Source organism: Gymnoscopelus microlampas (genome assembly GCF_963454915.1).
Source record: "Gymnoscopelus microlampas genome assembly, chromosome: 1".
Taxonomy (NCBI): domain Eukaryota; kingdom Metazoa; phylum Chordata; class Actinopteri; order Myctophiformes; family Myctophidae; genus Gymnoscopelus; species Gymnoscopelus microlampas.
Window position 1 is genome coordinate 60,692,185 of NC_139962.1, and position 17,730 is coordinate 60,709,914.

Below are 17,730 nucleotides of genomic sequence, written 5' to 3' on the forward strand. Positions count from 1 at the left end.
GAAAAATAAATGACTTTTTACCTTCTATGGTATAGGGGTCAATTTTGACCCTTAACACCACAAGTGTCACTATTTTTGACAATATTAGCCATTTTAAAGTTAAAAGTATTTTTTTGAAAAACATTTTGGATGTGTGTTCTAATATCAGTCTATTAGATAACATCATTATCCATTTTCTTCATTATAGGAAATGTAATGAGTGAATTTTAATATTAACATTTTTATAATTGAAATCGAGATATATTGAAAGATGAAACCCTAACCCTAACCCAAGATATTCTTTTAAAAAGTGTTTACATGGATATGAATGCATAACAAAGTCAGCTATGAGGTGGGACAAAAAAATGAATGTATTGAATTGTATTTTGGGCTGAGTTAAATCACGGGTCAAATTTGACCCGCTAACACCAAAAGTGTATGCAGGTTTCTAACACAATGCAAGGGTTAATTGAATTTCTTCTTCTACGTCTTGGTGGCACCACGACCCATGATGGCCTTCTTAGTGTTTCTCTCAGGTTTCAAAAGCATTATGTAACACTTTGGTCCAAACAGTGCCACCAAAAGGCCAAAACTAGATGCTAAAATAGCAAAGACCTCCACTACATCTGCATATTTGCCTGGAGAGCTGATATATGCTGGGATGAAGGCTATCCACACGGCACAGAAGATCAACATGCTGAAAGTGATTAACTTGGCTTCATTGAAGTTGTCTGGAAGATTCCTTGCCATGAATGCTAGGACGAAGCTGAGGAGTGCCAATAAACCAATATAACCTAGTAACACGGCAAAACCAACAGTTGATCCCACTTCACACTCATAGACTATCTTATCACTGTAGTATTGTGTGTTTTTATGAGGAGTTGGTGAGGCAGACACAATCCAGGCTGTGCAGATTGTTGCCTGGATGGAAGTAAGAGCCAGAACTGTGCCTCTCTGCTGCATAACACTGAACCACTTCATAATGTCTGCAGCTCCAGGCTTGGAGGCCTTGAACACAGCCAACACCACCATAGTTTTTACCAGGATACATGAGACACACAGCACAAAGCTGATCCCAAATACTGCATGCCTCAGCTGACAAGTCCAAAGTATGGGATGTCCAATGAACAGAAGTGAACACATGAAACATAGTTTAAGTGATATCAAAAGTTGGAAGCTGAGTTCCGAGTTGTTGGCGCGTACCATGGGTGTATCTCGATGATAGATAAAGATTCCCAGCACAATGAAACAGATAAGTGTGCCTAGCAATGAGATGGTTGTCAAGGAGATACCCAGGGCCTCATGGTAGGAGAGGAACTCCACGCTCTTAGGGACACAGTGGTCACGCTGGAGACTGGACCAGAAGTCCTCTGGACAACGGGTGCACTCTGTAGAGTCTAACAATGAGGGCAAGATTAACGGTACAGACACCAGTATCATTCTAAAGATAACCTGCACCTAGCTACATTATGTAAACCTACCAGTCTCATTGCTGATCTCTCCCTCAGAACAAGCAATGCAGTCAAAGCAGCAGACAGGTTCTCCCTTCCTTCTGGCCACACGGGTTCCAGGGGAACAGCTCTCACTGCACACTGACCAAGGAGGCTACAGAGGAAATCAAACAATCTCAGTCTAAATTAAATTGCATTCACATCATGAGCTCGACATTAGCTATTTTAGAAAGCCAAAGTGACCTGTGTAGATTCAAAGCTCCAGAAGATTCTGTCTTCATCAAGGATGAGTTCTTCCCCTGAGGAGGCTGACTTCTTGACCAAACCTACAATGTGAACCTTTGTGCTTCCATCAGGCAGCCACGCCCAGTTCATGACATCATAGATTGGTAAAGCATCACCATTTTCATCAAATGATACATCATCAACAAATGATGTGGAAAAGTTGACCTTTTCCAGGTAATACACGAGCTAGAAACAAGGAGTAAAACTTGAGTGAAATATATGAGCTCAATATAGATGCATGGTCACTGAACGTTTCTTAAATTATCATCATTATTTAAAAAGGCAAACTGCAATGACTGACAAATGACCTCTTCCCAAGTCTTAAATTATCTGGCCATTAGAAAAAAAGGAGGATATTAAGTTGTTTTCAGCATTAAACACAAGGTCTTCTGTGTCCCAGCATGCATTCCCCCAGGTTCTTCTTAGTAACTATGTTACTGCTCCAAACAAATATAATGAAAATAATGATAATAATAATGATAATAACAAACACTTTTCATGAGTTTTACTAGGATCATAATGTATTGTTAATCTAGATTAGAATCCAACTAAACATCAACAGATAAACTGTGAACTCATATTACACCTGCCATGGTTGTATTGTCTGCAAACTGGCACAGCTGTTCCCGGTGAAAGGCCCTCTTCCCGGCACACATTGCAACATGTCGTGGAGGGCATGGGCCAGAGCATACACAGCCTTGTAAACACTATACTCTATCCTGAGTTCGGACAAATCCAACAGCGTAGTTTCTGTTCTTAGGTCCTCTTGTCCAGTACACACCCTTCCACCAGCAACCACCCACTTTGATGGAAGGGGAGCAAATTTACACCGAAATGTGTTCTCCCAAAACTTCCTCACCTGAAGAAACACAAACACATTACATTGTGAATATTTCAAACAGACTTCAATTTGAAATGACATCTTAAATACAAAAGTTACAGACTATCTTACACGTAGCAGTACTTGAGACGTGGAGATGTGGAGATGAACTGCCTCCAGCTCAACACCGGCAAGACGGATGGTTGTGGACTATCGCACGAGCAAGAGGGTTCCAAAGGTCCTGGGAGTGCCACTGAACAAACAACTGCACTGGACTGACAACTCTGATGCCCCCGTCTATAGCAACAGCTGGAGTAGATTTTACTCTCTGAGGAGGCTGAGGTCATTAAGTACGTGTAACAGGACAACGTAGATGTTCTATCAGTCCTTATTACACGTCTTGGTTGAATGATTGATTCTGATTGGTCAATCACTGAATTCATCGGTCTGTTATTTTTGAATAATGACCGCTGTCTAATCAAAGACTCGGAGCATCTGGCTCATATCAATATGTGTTGCTTGATTTTTGACCTATCCAACATAGTAGCCATGTAAACAAACACTCAGTGGGCCCGTTTCATTACGCTCGTTTACGCCCACATGTAAATAAAGTGACTTAATGGTTACACACCCATTCTCTAAGCAAAAACCAACGATTCACAAAGCAGTGTGAAAGTCCCTGGAATGTGACCATTAAATGATTCTCCTATTAATTATTAATAGGAGAGGAGTCCATCTCTGGGGTCCCCTCAGCAGAGGGGTTGGACATGGCATGCAGGCAGAAACTTCATCTGATGGTACGTAAACAATTATAAATCCTATGGCTTGCGTTTGATCAACCCATTATAAATATGATTACTGTCCATCTTATTTGATTATTTGATTATTTGAATGAGCACAACACTAGGCTACTCCCTCCAAGCAGCCTCGCTTGCTGCATAACTAAATGTAAACAAACATAAATTAAAGGGATAGTTCACCCCCAAAATGACCTTTTTTCTATCGATTAGTCACCCCATGGAGACTTGAATACGTAGATATTTTTCAGTTTTTGTCACATTCCTAAGCCAATAATTTCATGATCGGCAGCGGTTCAGGTGTCTCCTACTAGAACCTCTGCCTACCGGTCCGCTGGTCATCAAATTATTGGCTTAGGAATACGACAAAAACAAAAAAATATCCATGAATTCAAGTCTCCATGGGAGACTAACTAATCAATAGAAAAAAAGTTATGTTTTGGGGTGAACTATCCCTTTAAACAGGACAATCGTGTCGATAAATAAGGAAACAAAGGTCATCAAACATTTGTGAACAATTTTTAATAGGTGAAGTGGATCACTTCCCAACAGTCGGGGTCCTCGTACCGCTCCACGGGGTCTGCTGCTGCTGCTGCTGCCGCTGCTGCCGCTGCTGCTGCTGATTGTGCTGCTAAGGGCGGAGCTTACTGGTCAACGTGATAGATGTGTTCCTCATGAGTCAAGGCACATGTGTAAGCAGGTTTAATGGCTGTCGGCCAAACGAGGCATGACTTTTGCCTGTTTAAAGTTTGCATTTTCAAAAAATCGCTATAGCGCCCCCCTTTGACCAATTGGAGTAAGATTGGTTTCAGTGATATTTGGAATGACCCTCTATATTACCGCAAAGTTTCAAAGAAATGTGAGTCTGCATGTATGTGTTAGGGGCAGATGAATAATTGTCATAAAACTGCAATATTCATTGGCTCATTAAAGCTTCATTTTTTTCACTTAGAAAAAATCCGCTCCCACCGTTTTGTCGGCATAGGTCCAAAGTTCATGTGTAAAACGTTTCGTGCAGATTACTCAAAAGTCCCAGGAGGAGATTTTAACTGTTTTTCATATAATTCAAAATGGTGGGAGATCTAAAGGTCAAAGGTCAAAAGTCAGAGTGTCAAAGTTGTTCATCATGAGTAGACACATGTGTTTATTGAAGTTTTATTGCTGTAGGTCAAACAGGGCATGAGTTGTACCTGTTCAAAGTTGGCATTTTCAATTGAGTGCTATAGCGCCACCTTTTGACGAAAGATTGTGAGATTTCTTGATAGTTTTTCATGACCATTCTATCATATGGCCGAGTTTCGTAAAAAAGCGTATGCACGGTTCAGCCAGAACTGGCAAAAACGGCAGAAGAAGAAGAAGTAGAAGAAGAAACAGAAGAATAATGGGCAGGTGTTATCTTGCATACCTGTTATAGTAGATGGGAACAAATTAATAGACTACACAAAACATAATACTGTTATAGTATATGCCCACTGTTTTCAGGTCATGGTCTAATAATGTGGAGGTTATACATTTGTATTTCGTACCTTATTGGGCCTATAAAGGAGCTTTCCTCCTGCCGTGTCCAAACACAGCCAGCGGCCTTTCAACATCATTGAGCATGTGTGGACATGGCTGTCATTATAGGCCTGCCCCTGTTCGGTCCGGGGCGTGTACAGGGGTGTCATCAGCCAGGTGGATACGGCATAGCCTTTATCGCCTATGGTAGAGATAGGCTAATAGTTAGCCACAGCCATACAATCCTGTGAATTGATTTTCCATTTAGCCAAGTCAGGGAAAAAAAGACCCATAATAAGCAATGGGCAAAACACTCACCAATGAGCCCTTTGCGGTTGAAATATGGATATGGTTCGGGAGATGATGTGCGCATGGGTACAATCTATTGCTCCGAATGTGTTTGGAAAGCCAGCTATATGAAAAAAGTTTGGTTTAATTGCTCGTTGTTGGTCTGCATTATAAGGAAACAGGATGTATTGTGGTGCCAGGCGGATGATGCCATCCAGCACCTTTGGGAGAATGCGGCTGAGGGATGCCTGGGAAATGTTTGATCTATCGGTGGCTAAGAAACCCAGGCTACACAGAACCTGGATGTGTGCGGGGATGGGATGAGTCCTGGAATAATAATAATAATAATAATTATAATAGCCTAATAGACTTTGGCAATGTATTTGCAATGCACTTCTTAAACTGGTACATGGCATAAAAGAGGCCAAAATAATACAATTGAAAACGTACCTGTTTGTTTGTCTGGTCAGCTGTAGCTCCAGTGCATTGCAGAGCTCGACCAGACTGTGCCTCGGCCATTCGCCACTCTCCTCGAACATGTTGTTTTTATTTTTAATTTATTTCGATTTCATTTCATTTTTTTATATTTTATAAATGTTGGCCATTGAACATTTTTTTGTTATCAGTGCAGTTTACAAACTAATCCACACCACTGGAATTGATTTTGCATGGACCTATGACATATACCCAAGCTTTGGTCTCAAGTCATGCCTCCGAGCAGACGTGAGAAATAGCGTCCCTCACCGACAAAAATAAATTGATGAATCAGACACCTAACCTAGGAATTTTCGTAAATGCCGGTACGTTCAGAATATGGGTGTAAACTGCTCATTGAATCGGGCCCACTGGTGTCATTTACAGCTAAACAGTCCACTGAAGAATGTTTTTGAAAACATTTGAAGCGAGAAATAGACAATGCAGCTACCAAATAAATATTGATTCTATTTGATCAACACTTCGCGTTATTTTCGTGTTCCACGTTGCACTGGACGCATCTGGCACCTGGACTACTTTCATTACTGTAAGCCATGAAATCCTTTTCAAATCAATCAAATAATTGTGTTGCTACTTCTGGGTCAATTTATACATTTCTTGAGAAGAGGGTGATAAAGAGCCCTCCATGAATGGCCTGCAGGATCAATAAAGGTCTGATCTTATCTCAAAATTAAAACAAAACACTTACTATGGTATTTCCATGGCTGTTGTCAGGGTCATTGTCAGGATGTATGTTTAACAAGAAGTCCCTGAGACCTGGTATCTCTCCACGACGGATGGCAACACCCAGGGTACCTCTCAGGTATGGCATGAAGCGAGGAGACTGGAGGATAGGCTCTTTTGTCCAGCCCACATCGGCAATCCATTGCAGACCTTTCACATTCTGCTTTAACACCTGTAAATATATATATATATATATATATGTTAGGATATTAACTGAAACGTTTACTCGCCGCCGTGTCAACATCACAAGTCGACGGCCACTGGGAGAAGTCAGCAAGTCCTGGTTGTATTTATTTGTTCATTTATTTGCTTTTTTGCTCCTTGTCTGTGCATGTGTATAGAGTGCAAGCTGTATGTAGGATTAGTTATGTAGTTAAGGAGTGATCTCTGTCAAAAGCCACAAACTTCATCCTGTTGGATTCATGATGCAACATATGTATCATATCCAATATTGCTGGCCAGTGGCCACCATGGAATCTATAATATTAACATCATAACAAAAGTGGTGGGATTCATAGAGGGGGGGTGAATTCCTTTGTAGTCTATTTTATCACTCCAGGTTTTTTTAGCCTTTAAATCAATCAAGGAGAATCAAATATTCAATATATTCAATATTCAATCAAACTACAGGTTTAATATTCCTGGAAAGTTAGAATGCTATGATAGAGGCCATTGTTTTTGCATTCATAAAATATATATAACATCTCGTTTGAAATGATCAAACCTGCCTACCAATGATGTCACTGGTAGGCCGGGTTTCTGAACTGTCCACAGCCCTCCTCTGAGACACAGAGTGAATAGACAAGTCAAGAATTGCACCGTATTACAATTAGCAGAGTGAGGACTGATCATATGAAGGTTGAAAATGGGTGAAGTGGTCCTTTAAGAATGCTTTGGAATAAACCTAAAAAGTTGCAAAAAGTTGCATTTAATTGCTGATCTAAGATCAGTGTCATTACCTTAAATGTAACTTTTAAAACAACCAGCTCAACAGTATCTATCATCCAGCAAAATAATCATAATCCCATTCCTGAAAATACTTATATATAATAACAACATAGTTTCAAAATCAAAGAATACAGCTGAGCTACAAAGCTACCTTCAAGAGGAATCACTGATACATTAGCTTGCATAGCTTGATAGCCTTTGTGATCGACACGACCGCCCCAAAAATAAAAATCGGAACGTTTCACAGAAATGACCTATTTTGGATTAAAAAATGCGATTTTTACCCAAAAGCAACACATTTACACCAGGTTCTTCTAACCTGGTGTATAGTAGTGTTAGGCTGTACTGGTTTCAACGTGGTTGAACTATTTGGTTCTATAACCAGGGGTTTGTGGTACCATGTCAAGTTAGATATCGTTGACTAAAACTAGACTAAAATGTCAAAACAGTTTAAACAGACTAAATACTTATGGTTTGTTTGGACTAAGATAAAGACTAAAATGCTTGACCTTTAGTGGACAAAAATTGTACTAAATAAAAACAAGATGAGGTTAACTAATTATGATTAAAACACACACAAACACATGTGTGTGTGTGTGTGTGTGTGTGTGTGTGTGTGTGTGTGTGTGTGTGTGTGTGTGTGTGTGTGTGTGCGCGCGCGCGCGTGTGCATGTGTGCGTGTGCGTGCATGCAGCTGGGGTTATATATGGAGGGACTTCAATATGGCTAATGTCAGATCCCTTATAGTTATCAATCCCTAAATTAACTCATCATATCATATCATAACACAAACCTCCTCCATCAGATTAATGATATATCTCCTATATGCAAATGCGACGACCACACGCGCTGTGGATGTCTTCATCACAGTGACAATCCTCTGAAGTTCGGCTGGGTCACCGTCCCAGGGCAGAGCCTCTGAATAAGCCACACAACCCAGACCAGACTTGTCCAGGTCAGAATGGAAGATTCTGGCAGCATCGTGGCCATAGTTATCGTCACAAAACAGCAGTCCTACCCAAGTCCACTCAAACCGCCTCATAATCTGGATCAAAGCTTTCACCTGATTGGATAAAGAATAGAGGGATAAGGGCTTAGGCTAGGTTATTCACATACAGTGGAAAGTACACTTGCTCAAGTACTGTGCTTAAGTTCAATTTTGAAGTGCTGTTACCTTTCTTGAGTATTTCCATTTTGCAATATGTTATACTTATACTCCACTACATCTCAGAAGCCAATATTGAAATTTTACTCCACAACAATCACTACTTTATGAACTAATTACTTTTCTGATTTAGATTATTATTACTAAACGTACACGTAAGCCCTATTTTATGCTCACAGCGGGTTGCATTGTGACACGCTGTGAGCTTGTAGATTGGCTATTTCTTTTTATATGGTCTTGCTACTTTTACTAAAGTTAAGAAAAATAATAATAATAATACATAAATAAATACATTTAATTAACGAATTCATTCATTCATTCCGAGTACTTTTTCCACCACTGTTCACATCATGGCAAATCCATGATAGATCCTTAATAGATTTCAATGTGTGAACTGGAGGGAGGCATTTGTCAATTGCGTGCATGAACTACTCAATATCAACCATCATTTATTCATTTAAAAATATGTAAAAAGTAAAAAAGAAAAGTAAATTAATGTAATCATGTACTGTAAACCATTAATGAAATAAATAAATAAACAAAATCAATGAAATGAAATATCAACACACATTGTCTGTAGAAGTTCACCTGGAAGGCATTACTTGGGACTGTTCTAAAGAAGGACGGGAACTGAGTCAGGTCACTCAGACAGGAGCAGGTGGCATAGTAACTTATCTGAAAAGAGGCACAAAACATCCGTTCTGTAATATACTACACTTTTTTTTTTTACAACAAATTCCCCCTGCAAGCACAGCATGTGAGCTGAGGGGGAGGAAGAAAGAAGAAGGAAAAGTAAAAAATGAAATAACAGTGTTGGCCATTTTCATTTGGAATGCCATGTAACCCATTTAGACCTGGAAAGCCTGTTATACCTTGTAATCCAGGAAAGCATCCATGTCAATTTTAGTTGTTTCTATATATCCTCACTGTCGGGCAGAAACCTTGTGTCTCCAAGTTTCAATTTTGTATGTATTTTCGTAAATTAAAGCACCGCTACTCATATAAGAGTGTCACACAAAAGTAGTGAAAATAGCAGATCTACAAGTTGTGTGCTTGCAGATTGGCTATTTTCACTATTTAAAATTGTTTTCAAAATAATAATAAAAAACAATCGGTTTTTGGACATACAAGGTTTCCACCCAACAACAACGATATATAGCAACATGATTTTGAAAATAATAATAATTTGAACCTACTTTTTTTCAGAAAACAGGTTAGGATTTAGAGGTTTTCAGAATCGGACTAAGTTCTAAATCGGTTGAAAATAAATTAAAAAAACATTTGGAGGATAATGTGCTCTTTTAACACAAACACAACACAAACACTCACCCTGCCATCATCAAAATGTAGATGTAAAAGCCATGCATCACGTTTTAACCTATAATGAATTACTAGGCTATATATTTAGATAGATAGAGACATGGAAATGGACTATTTTTTTAATGAGACAATGAGATAATGGGCGGCCATAGCTCAGTGGTTAGTGAGCCCGCCTGGGTAGCCAGAGACCCTGGTTGTCCCAGGTTCAATTCCAGGCCAGACCAGCGAAGTGTGTCCCTGAGCAAGACTCATAACCCCTAATGGCTCCCTGAACGCCATAGAATGGGCTGGCTGCTCACTGCTCCTACTTGTTATAGGTTGGGTAAATGCAGAGGAAGAATTTCACATATGTGCAAATATACAGTACAGTGACAAAGAAACACCCTAAGGAGTGGGGACTATTCTCTCTCTCTCTCTCTCTCTCTCTCTCTCTCTCTCTCTCCTTACCCCCTGAAAGCACTTGAATGCTCTTGCTGAGAGTGTGGTGCAGGCAGTGAAACTGTTAAAAACATAACTGACACAAGGGATTAACAATTACTCTTTAAGGATTACAGATACATTTGAATGACATAAATCTATTCAGAATGATGAGCAGGATCTTACCATGACCAGAGGGACATGTATCATGCACACATGTATGTGTATAATAACATTGTTATAATTAGCATCCTGGATATCAGACCAAATATTTTCTCAAACGCTTTGCGTACAAATAAATATAAAAAATACATACATATGTCAATCAACCGGTAAAAGACCAAATACATTATTTAGCCTACAACACCCTGAAGAAGGCGTTTGCCGAAACGCGTTGGTGTTTTTTAATGTTCTGTAAGCCCATTGCCCAATAAAGGCTTTTTAATTTCAAATCCACCTGAGTGCCTGGACCTGGATTTTTGTGCCTTTTTGGCACATTCTTTCCTTTTTTGCTCATTCATTGTATTCCCTTTCATGAGCACCGGTGGCTTGAGGGATACCAGTAGCGCTCCTGCCATCTCTCTCTCTCTCTACATTATTTAGCCTATTTTAGAAAATTAAACATACCATATAGAAAATAGGTCATAAAGGGGATTCAATGGGAAACTTACCAGGGGCACTCTGTACACACCTAACATTCTAGAGAGGGTAATAGAATTTGTTGAGGTAGAACCGCCCACAATTCCAAGCACTGGAGGGGACCCAACACAGCTCTCATCCAACTGAAACTGATCCTCTCTCCCAGTGACCAGTGACATTGCTCCATGGAATGTAACTCCAAGCGTCAAGCAGTTATCATAGATATTGTACCCCAGAGTCACATTGGGTAGCAGGCTGGGGTTTCTGTTGATCTCATTAATGGCAAACGCCATGGTCTGGGCACACCTGAACCCTCTCATGTAAAATCTAACACACAAACTGTCACTGTAAGCTTGCATAATATAATTATTGCAGAAATGTATAAAATCAACTAATCCTGTGCTATTATCTATCAAAACAAGTTACCTATTGTGTTTGTGATACTCACCCATAGCAAGTGGGTTCCTGTTGCTTAGAGGTGAAAGACAGCTCAGGGAAGACAGAGAAGAAGTGGACATGAAACAAGCCACCCAGAACCAAGTCCCCAGCCTTGTACATTCTGCTGAGATTGAACGGTGCCTGTAACTCACAAGAAGAGGAAGATGAGGAAGACAAAGGAGAGAAGGAGGAGAACAATATCAAGGTCAAGTGCATGTATGAAAGCAGGTGTATGTCTAGAGAAGCCCTCATGACTGTCCTCCTCTGTCAACCCTCCTTTCTAAATGCATTGTCCAGTTGCTGCATAATATACACAGTGCTGTGCCAACCCATGTGCCACCTTATGGCATTACGTAATCTTCTACACCACACCTGTGGGCAGAGGCTGTAGAGGCAGGGCTTAACATACAATAGCAATGCTTTCGTATCAACATAATGTTGATTATGAAACTGGTTTTATTTTTTTCATAAAACTTAGGTCAGGATTTAGAAGCCGTTTTTAGAATTGGCCTCAGGTCTAGATAAACATGCTTGGCTTGCCCATCATTGCCCAAGTCTCCCTGATGGTCTAGTGGTTAGGATTCGGCGCTCTCACCGCCGCGGCCCGGGTTCGATTCCCGGTCAGGGAACAGTGTTATTAGTGGCAGCGGTGGCCTAGTGGTTAGAGGGGCGGCCTTGATACCGGAAGGTCCCTAGTTCGATTCCCCAATTCATCACATCAATCATGAATCACCGCTGAATAGCCCTTGAGCAAGGCTTCCATGCAGGGTCCGGCTGGAAACAAGTTTCGTACTTAGTCCGCCACCCTGGGTAAACAACAAACTTTGCTTTGCTTTGTTAATGACACTCCGGTGCCGTAAGTACCTGAGGTAAGACATAAGCGGCCCTATTATGCGCGTCTTCATTATTTTGCTATTATGAGTGAGGTAATCTGTGCATTGTGCGAAGGGTCTTCGCGGTAAACTGTCCTGAATTAGTCATGGGTGTGTTAGAGCGTTACTTTAATCAAACCAATCAGAGTATTGGCTGCCTTCCCCTTTAAGATCAGTGCAAGACGCAGCGCTATTTTTCGTGCGCTACGTGGTGAGATCAAAAGAGAAACAAACATCACATTGAAAGGAGAGATGTCCAAATTCATGCATGGCCGTCATAATCACTGTAGCCTCTGTCTAATTATGTGACTGTCTCATATTCAAAACAAACCAACAAATAGTCATATTCTCAGTTGCCTATCATTAAAGCATCTCCACATTTCTTTCTATCTATCTCAACGCAACAGGTGGACACATATCGGTATGTTTCACTAATTTGCTCAGTGCTACTGCTGCCCAAAAATATCTGATCTCCAAACGAAAAAAAAAAAAAAAAACGGTAGCTGCGTGATGTGTTGTATGCTTGGAGATCAGATATGTTTGCGCAGCTAAGTGAAAGTTAAAGTAAACGGCAACGCTGTGCTTGGAGAGAGGGGAAGAGAACACACTCCAATTGTTTAACTTCTAATCTACGTGAAAAACAGCTGTAAACTGATTGATACACCGATACCTCACAGATTATATAGAACTTTGAATTGTAACAATCGCTTGAGAATTGGCCGAGTATGCATGGCTGAGTCAAACTGCCGAGTAGGCTCTTAGCTGCCTATCATATGCTTCCATGCACTCTGTGTGCCGGCCCGCCTCCTGACACTTTCTTTTTACCCTTAAGTGTCTGATAGAGGGACAATAAAAACATGATTGATACACTGACACTTCACAGATTATATAGAACTTTGAATTGTAACACTCGCTTGAGAATTGACTGTGTATGGCCGAGTTACACTGCCGGTGTCCTTACAACCAAACATGTCTTTTTGTGCTTAATATGTGATCTGACCACGTCTTAGCGCTATGCGGTGAGTCTGGTTAAGTCAAGGGGCAAAATAGCAGATACCGCATAGTGCCCTCAATTAATGAACACTCCCCACAGATGTTAAGTATGCGGGCGAGTCTTAAGCCTTAAGTGTGCATTCAGCGCAACTTGCAAAATAGGGATTGGGCATTCATTGGCGGCGTTATGACGTGATTACCGCATAAGACCTGGAAATAAGACCCATAATAGGGCCCAAGGTGCGGTAAGTAGCCTACCTGAGGTAAGACATAAAGGTGTGTGAGCGTAGCAGCAGATACATACTAGACTATACATGATATATGGACGTTATTTAAGATGCAAGAAAACAAAACAGGACTAAGGTGCAAAGTGTCAGCGTGCGTCGACTGCATAGTCCACATAAGGTAACTGACAATGGTATGATTATACCATTGTCAGTTACCTTATGTATAGCGCCACCTTGAGGCTGATTTGAAAGATGACTAATAGGGCATAGCAGTGGCAGCCATTTTCTGGTTCCACTCAGAAAAACCCAATGCATTTTTCCCATTGAGATTTCCAAAAATATTTATATCAATTATTTTAAGCCTGAATATTTTAGTTGAATATTTAATTATACGATATACTATATTTAATAAATACTCTTTGTTTTAAGTTTTTTTTTTTTTTTTTTACAACTGTTTTATGGTCATGATTCACCAGGATCCTCGATGGCTTGATTTTAGGCTTAACATAATTTATATAAATATTTTTGGAAATCTCAATGGGAAAAATGCATTGGGTATTTTGCAGTGGCACCAGGAAGTGGGCGGGAACTGCGATGCCCTATAAACCATATATAAATGTCACAGGGAAATTGGCATGGAGTGGAACCAGAAAATGGCCGCCACTGCTATGCCTAGGAGTGTGCATGCAAAGTTTGCCGCCTATTGGTCCAGTGGTTTGTGAGATTAGCTGCACACAGACGGAAACAACGCTGTCTTCCGACCTTTCGGCCTGGTGGAAATAAGGTCAGGGTCAATGACAGTAGAGGTGATAGAAGTATCTGAGTGACTCTGGCACAGGCCCAAGTTCCCAACCACCAGGGGCCCTTTAAGGAACAGAAGAGGGTACGAAACCCTTTCAAATGGGGTCAGCGACTTAATACCCTTCAAATTGGGGTGCTTAACATGAAAATGTTTGAGAAACACTGTCTTAAGAGGCCCATGATGCAATAGATCAGTTCCAGTGGGAACTGAGAAGGATAACAGAAGAGTGGAGGATTAGGATTGTTATTAACTAGTGGCTGAGGTGTGAGGGGAAAACAAGTGTGAAGCTTGAGGCATCTTCATCTAACCAGCTCCGCTCCCACATGACCAAGTGCCAGTCCCTTAGCTGGGTGTCAGAATCTAACAGGCAGCTCCACACACACATGCCCCGGGCATGTAAAACCTGCCCAGACCTGCCTGCATGGGCAAGTACCAACTGAGCACAATGTTTACTCTCTTGATATCTGTGTGTGTGTGTGTGTGTGTGTGTGTGTGTGTGTGTGTGTGTGTGTGTGTGTGTGTGTGTGTGTGTGTGTGTGTGTGTGTGTGTGTGTGTGTGTGCGTGCGTGCGTGCGAGGGCACGTGCGTGTGTGCGTGCAAGGGCACGTGCGTGTGAGTGTATTAGGGCTGTGTTTCCCAACGTGTTTGGCACGTAGATATATGGTTTGTGTGACCCATGAAAAAAGATCTATTCTCCCGGTTCACAACTCGGACGGCGCTGATTCGACTAGCAGACCTTCGGCCGGCGCGAGGGCGCGCCTCCTCTGCCTCAAGCTCTGCTGAGTCGGCGCGCCTCCGTCATGGACAATAACTATTATCACGTGTGCGTGTGAACGCGTGTTCAGCGTTCCCCTAGCGTAGCTTCCTGGTTGCTATGTGGGGGGGAACAACAAAAGCCAGGTCGGCCTCGCATCAAAGCCCCGCCTCGCGCCTCCTCCTCCTCGCGCCGCCTCGTATCAAGGCCCCCCTTCGTGCCTCCTCCTCCTCCTCGCGCCGCCTCGTATCAAAGCCCTGCCTAGCGCCTCCTCCTCCTCCTCGCGAGCCTTGCTTAAAAAACCCTGTCTCGAAAAGCCCCGCCTCGCGCCGAAGCCCCGCGCCTAAAATCGAGCGCTCCTCTTTCAATTTCCCTGGAATGCCAATTTCCCTGTGACATTTATGTATGGTTTATAGGGCATCGCAGTTCCCGCCCACTTCCTGGTGCCACTGCAAAATACTCAATGCATTTTTCCCATTGACTTTTCCAAAAATATTTATATCAATTCATTTAAGCCTAGAATCAAGCTATCCAGGCTCCCAGTGAATCATGACCATAAAACGTTTGATTCTGTGGAAAAAAAAATTTGAAAACGGCAAAACAAAGGGTATTTATTAAATATCATATAATCAAATATAAAATAAAATAAATCACAGTTTGCCAATATGAAATATGAAATGAATAGGCCTAAATATTGAGCAAATATATGGCATGTGTCGCCTAAAATAAGCTAAGCCTATAAGTGTCGCCTAAAATAAGCTAGTCTACTTCAGAGACAGATACAGTAGTTGTTACACCAATACCTGACACAGACACATCCAATAAGAAAATATGACACGAATAAAACAAAAATACAAGTCCAGTCAACTATAAAGTGTCATGATAGCCTTGTCATAAGAATGTGGTCTGGGGGAAAGAAAAAAAAGGTAAAGATGCATTAGCAGCGGCAGAGATTGGCCACTGTAGATATAGGCCTATCCTAAATGAAAACCTGAAGTAAATAATAAATGTGCGTTGTCTGTTTTCAGACATGGAATAGCACTTATTTAAATGGGTTGGCACCATTTAAATATCACGGCACCGGGGGCCGTGAGATTTACCCCCCCTCAGGGGTGTAGTGGAGGGGGTGCGCTCCCTCACTTCCAAAATTAGCATTACAACACTGCCCCCCCTACAATGATCAGGTATTATGATTATACTGGGAGGAAGATTTTTTCAAAAAAGTGTACAGAAAGTGTTAAAATTATGTTTTTTATGTGGACACGCCTCCAGTTCATTAAGTATACCTGGTTCTCACCTTAGCACCTCCCACCTGAACCAGTCCCTCTGCCTCCTCCTACAAGACCACCCACCTGCCCATGGCCCTTCCCAGTATATCAAATGCTCTAGAGCAGTGGTTGTCAAACTGAGGTTTGGGGACCTTCAGACCTTCATCAAAATCAGTGCAACCAGTTGAAACCTATACATTAGCTATTTGAAAATAGAAGATCTAGAAGCTCACAGTGTGTTGCATTGTGACACGTTGGATGAGATGAGTGTCACCCTCCGACCTAACCCCTCTTTTCTGCCTAAGGTGCTGTCCTCCGGACATGTGAACCGGCCTTTGCACTTGTCGGCCTACACCCCTCCCTCGGGTGAGGGTGATGTGAGTGCTGCCCGCAGTGACTTGTGCCCAGTGAGTGCCTTGGACAGACTCCCTTCCAACCGGGTGGAACAAGCCGTCTTGGTGGTTGCCTCCGCTTCTATGGGCGTGGACGACGGCCCTCTGTTGTAAGGACTTCAGCCCAACCCCTCCTAGCTCACCGAGTAATAGGCTCTATGCACAGCAGCCATATCGGGAATGAATTGGGCCCCTTCCTTACTTCCTTCACAGGTGTTACCAATGACACCAATTAAGGCTCTGTTCCATTTAGTGTGGCATAGTCCTTGTCTTATTTTCAAGGACCCCCATAACTCTGAGAGTGTACAAATGGTAGCCTGGCGTAGCTAGACTATATCACTGCGTGGATATGAGTCTGGTGCTTCCATGAGGACGTTTTGTTTCCCATGGGGCGGGATCAAAACAATGTCCCTCAACGCATTTGGTTAGACCTACAACCAACTACCAATTACAGTCGCCCATATTCGAATACTGGGCCCTGATTGGTGCCCCACGTCTTCTGGAACAGGAAATGGATTCTCTATGGAGCGGTGCCAGACCCAAATCGCAGAGTGCAATTTTTTTTTGCACTCGCAGATTCGTCTGGTCCCAGGCTATACAAATGGAACCAAATGGACCCGTAAGGTACACTCTTTGGTTCATTTGTACACTCTTAAGGCAGGTACACATTGGAGGACATTTGGTCCGATATTGCTGTCGCCGACCTTTTTTGGCGCTTGCCGACAAAACCTCCCGATCTGACGCGGATCAGCCTTTGATCGGCGAGCTAATGCTCGCTGTGTGTGAAAGGCTCCGCGAGACGATGTGGCCGCGATTATCCGCTCTGCGACGGCTTTCCGACCGTTTTCAGATAACTACCATGTTAGATATTCAGATGCGTCCCAGACAGGACAGCAGACAATATCATACAATATGAAAGGAGCTACGACCATCTTGCGAGGAGATGTACGCTACATCCAATGAGAGCACATTACAGCCACCGCGGCTATGGAAGGTCGGTGGACCTGACCACAACAAACATCCCCCGCATAGTTACCGTCCAGTCCTGTATTAAGTTAAACTTTATCATAAAACAGAATGAGATTGAGCGAGCGTGCTCGAAGGGGGGGTTTATTTGAGACTATTGCACAGAGAGAGAGAGAGAGAGAGAGAGAGAGAGA

The 17,730-nt window shown here is 42.1% G+C and overlaps 1 protein-coding gene across 1 annotated transcript; it reads right to left on the bottom strand.

The window, feature by feature from the left end:
• Positions 1-462: 462 nt before the first annotated feature.
• On the bottom strand, positions 463-11,117 carry LOC311046056 (extracellular calcium-sensing receptor-like; the record flags this gene model as incomplete). Its single annotated transcript, XM_084058168.1, has 9 exons — positions 463-1,376; positions 1,461-1,584; positions 1,674-1,901; positions 2,497-2,574; positions 4,859-5,031; positions 8,130-8,346; positions 9,037-9,123; positions 10,216-10,267; positions 11,056-11,117. 9 exons carry the CDS (start codon positions 11,115-11,117, stop codon positions 463-465), a joined length of 1,935 nt encoding a protein of 644 aa, XP_083914294.1.
• Positions 11,118-17,730: the final 6,613 nt, after the last annotated feature.